Genomic DNA, 3,225 nt, shown 5'->3' with positions numbered 1-3,225 from the left:
GATAAAACTATAATACATTGACATTTTCGACAAAAAGACAAAGAGATACATTGATTTGTCATATTTTGTAGTTTCGGTGCTCTTAAAAAATCTCATAAAGTCGAACAAAAATACCTACAAAAAAATATTTTTGCTGGGATACCTGTGGTATACCAGCTATAAAATGCCTTTGTCTTTTTGTCTTTTTTTTCTCCGCGCCCATAGATGGATTTAAATGACGTAAACCATTACCCAGAAGACCTTTGCGGGTTTCTGCTATAGGTTTACCGTCTATGTGCTGACTAATTAGCATCTGCCTTGCTGTTAATCAATGTCAATATTTTGCGAAGTGATTAGGAGGGGGAGGAGCTAGATTATCACGTGACACAATTAAAGTCTACGCATGCTCTATTTTGCTGACTGCTGTTATTCAAGACTGAGTCGGATTAGAAATTCTAATTTCTTTGTAAAAAAGAAAAGGTGACAAGGATTTCCAAGAAATATTAATATAATGGCCCGTAGCTTAATTATATTTCACAAACTCCGTTCGAAATATATGAGAAAACAATAGGTAGGATCCTGCCATTTGTGCTTCGGACCACATTTTAACGCACTCCACTCCCCTAGAGTTTAAATATTGATGACGTAATCCCAGAATCCCGTGCTGCACTAAGTGCGAAGTCACATAGTACTTTTCATCTTTTTCTGCTGTGCTTCGGACGTACGATAAGGTAAGTGGTTACTAACCGTGTTTTTATCCTCTATTTTATACCTTTTAGCCTACTCCTATACCCAGAATCATAAATAATCCCATTCGGGATACAATTGCTTGTAATATTTTTGAATTTTTAGCTCTAGTTGCTACAATGTCTTCTCGTAAACGATCTAAACATTCTTCCCGCCACACGGACAGTTCGTCCGAATCAACAAGCTCTAGGCATAGCAAACGACAAAAAACATCCCAAGTGGACCAAAAGGATATAAATTCAGTCTTCTCAACACTGAAGGAAATCCAAGAAGCGATTTCAAAGACGAATAAGCGTATCTCAACTCTCGAAGTTAACATGGAATATTTCCCGCCAAAACACACCGAGATAGATTACAATGATCTGCTCTCAGTCCAAGCAGAAGACACAGACCTGGACTACGATCTCCCAGAAGATCAAGAAGGGACACAGTCCCCATCAGACTCGGCTGAAAAGCCACCCAACTCGGCTGTTAAGCCACCAAACTCGGCTATTAAGCCACCAAACTCGGCTAATAAGCCACCAAGCTCGGCTGTCAAGCCACCAAACTCGGAGGATAGACCACCAAGCTCGACTGATAAGCTACTCAATCCAGGCTCCGAGTCTCCAAGAACTGAAACTGCTTCAACAAAAGGCGAGAATACGCTAATAGATGATGAAATGTATGACCCTGGGGCCACACCATCCTCCTGGGAACCAACCAAGGGGCTATCAACCTTCCTAGATAAGCACTTTAGGAAGAAATTAAGCCATGACCAGGTGTCAGACATTCTTGAAAACTTCAGTGTTCCCTCACTTGATTGCCTAAGGGCACCCACTCTAGATACCTCAGTTGTAAACCAAATAAACAATCCACAAATAAAAAGATTTGTCCAGAATCGTGATAAAGACCTATGTTTGGCTCAAAGAGCTTTGCTAAACACCACAGGTCCACTTTGTTGCTTACACGATGCCCTCTCATCGGGGAAAGCAGTGTCACCTGACGAGGTTAAGAGTATTTTAGAACAAGCCTTATGCTTACTAGGCTCTTCAAATTATCTCCTTTCAACTGTTCGCAGGAAAAGGGTCCTAGCGACTATTAACAAGGAAAAAATTAACCTGGCAGATGAACCTTTGCCTAATGCCAAAACTATGCTTTTCGGTGAAGATTTTCCCACCTTAGCCTCTAAACAGGCAGAACTTAGTAGGGGTCTAGCCAAAAATCTCTCAGTCCCCACTAAAAACCAACAACCAAATCGTAAATCTAATTACAATCAAAGGTCCAAGCAGTCCAACCAGTCGCGCGGTTTTTCCAAATACCAAAGTAGCCGCTCAAAAAACTACCGGTCCTTTCGCCCCTCAAAGGGGACAAATCGGGAATCAACAGATTCCTAAACAAATGGAGGGAAATAACCTCAGACCAAGAAATCCTAGACATTGTTACAGGGTATCAAATTCCCTTTCGTTGTGTTCCAGTTCAAAGAATTCCAGTTGTGACAAAATCAACAGAACAAACAAAACCGTTATTAGACGCAGAGATTCAAAGACTCCTGAATATGGGAGCAATCTATGTGGACCCCTCCCCAAACGAACCAGGCTTTTACAGCCGCTTGTTCTTGGTGCCCAAAAAAGGAGGATCCTTCAGACCAGTCATAGATCTGAGTCATCTCAATCATTTCATACAGAACTCCCACTTTCAAATGGAAAACATATCGTGCTTAAAAACAATCCTAAGGAAGGGGGACTTTATGACGTCTATAGATCTGAAGGACGCGTACCTATCAATACAAGTTCACAAATCTTCTCAAAAATACCTGAGATTTTTGTGGGACAACAAATGCTACGCATTCGAAGGTCTCCCCTTTGGTCTAAATACAGCACCAAGAATATTTACAAAACTGACCAAACCGGTCGTCTCGTTTCTTCGAAAAAGAGGTGTACGCATGTTAGCTTATCTAGACGATTTTCTTCTGTTGGGGTCCACGATGACAGAGTCCGAGACCAACACATCAATGGCATTGAAACTGCTGCAAGACCTAGGTTTCACTATCAATTGGGGAAAGTCCCAGCTGAAACCAAGCCAATCCATTACCTTCCTAGGGTTTATAGTAAATTCAGAGACACTAACTCTGAGCCTACCAGAGGAAAAAGTCCAGAAGGTTCTGGACAAATGCCAGAACGCCCTGACCAACCCAACTATGATGGCACAGGACGTAGCAAGCCTACTCGGCTCTCTGGAATCAACTCGCCTGGCAATACATCAGGCCCCCTTACACTTCCGACGTTTACAGATTCAACTTATAAAGCACCTTCGAATCAACGAACACAACTACGAGACACAAATCACCCTAAACCACCATGCCCAAGAGGAGCTCAGGTGGTGGATAGCAAATATAAGAAAGGTAAACGGAAGTCCAATCAACCCTCCGACCTCAGACCTAGTCATAACAACAGACGCCTCCAAGAAGGGCTGGGGGGCAGTTTGCGAGGGCACCACCACAAACGGTCGGTGGTCCAGCGA

The 3,225-nt window shown here is 42.6% G+C and overlaps 1 protein-coding gene across 1 annotated transcript; it reads left to right on the top strand.

Annotated features, from left to right (window-relative positions):
• The first annotated feature begins 562 nt into the window (after positions 1 to 562).
• Positions 563 to 2,232, top strand: LOC148907021 (uncharacterized). The gene is made up of 2 exons (XM_089036689.1): positions 563 to 710; positions 832 to 2,232. The coding sequence occupies exon 2, from the start codon at positions 846 to 848 to the stop codon at positions 2,097 to 2,099; it is 1,254 nt and encodes a 417-aa protein (XP_088892815.1). The 5' UTR covers positions 563 to 710; positions 832 to 845; the 3' UTR covers positions 2,100 to 2,232.
• Positions 2,233 to 3,225: the final 993 nt, after the last annotated feature.

This window comes from Actinia tenebrosa, unplaced genomic scaffold (assembly GCF_029948245.1).
Source record: "Actinia tenebrosa isolate PJP-AT-01 unplaced genomic scaffold, QUT_ActTen_1.0 PGA_scaffold4__44_contigs__length_22323623, whole genome shotgun sequence".
Classification (NCBI taxonomy): domain Eukaryota; kingdom Metazoa; phylum Cnidaria; class Anthozoa; order Actiniaria; family Actiniidae; genus Actinia; species Actinia tenebrosa.
Note: the sequence above shows the minus strand (reverse complement) of the source record. Positions and strands in the feature narration are given on the sequence as shown.

Excerpts from the sequence above, each read along its gene's own strand:
- LOC148907021 (XM_089036689.1), top strand. The coding sequence starts at position 846 with ATGTCTTCTCGTAAACGATCTAAACATTCTTCCCGCCACACGGACAGT.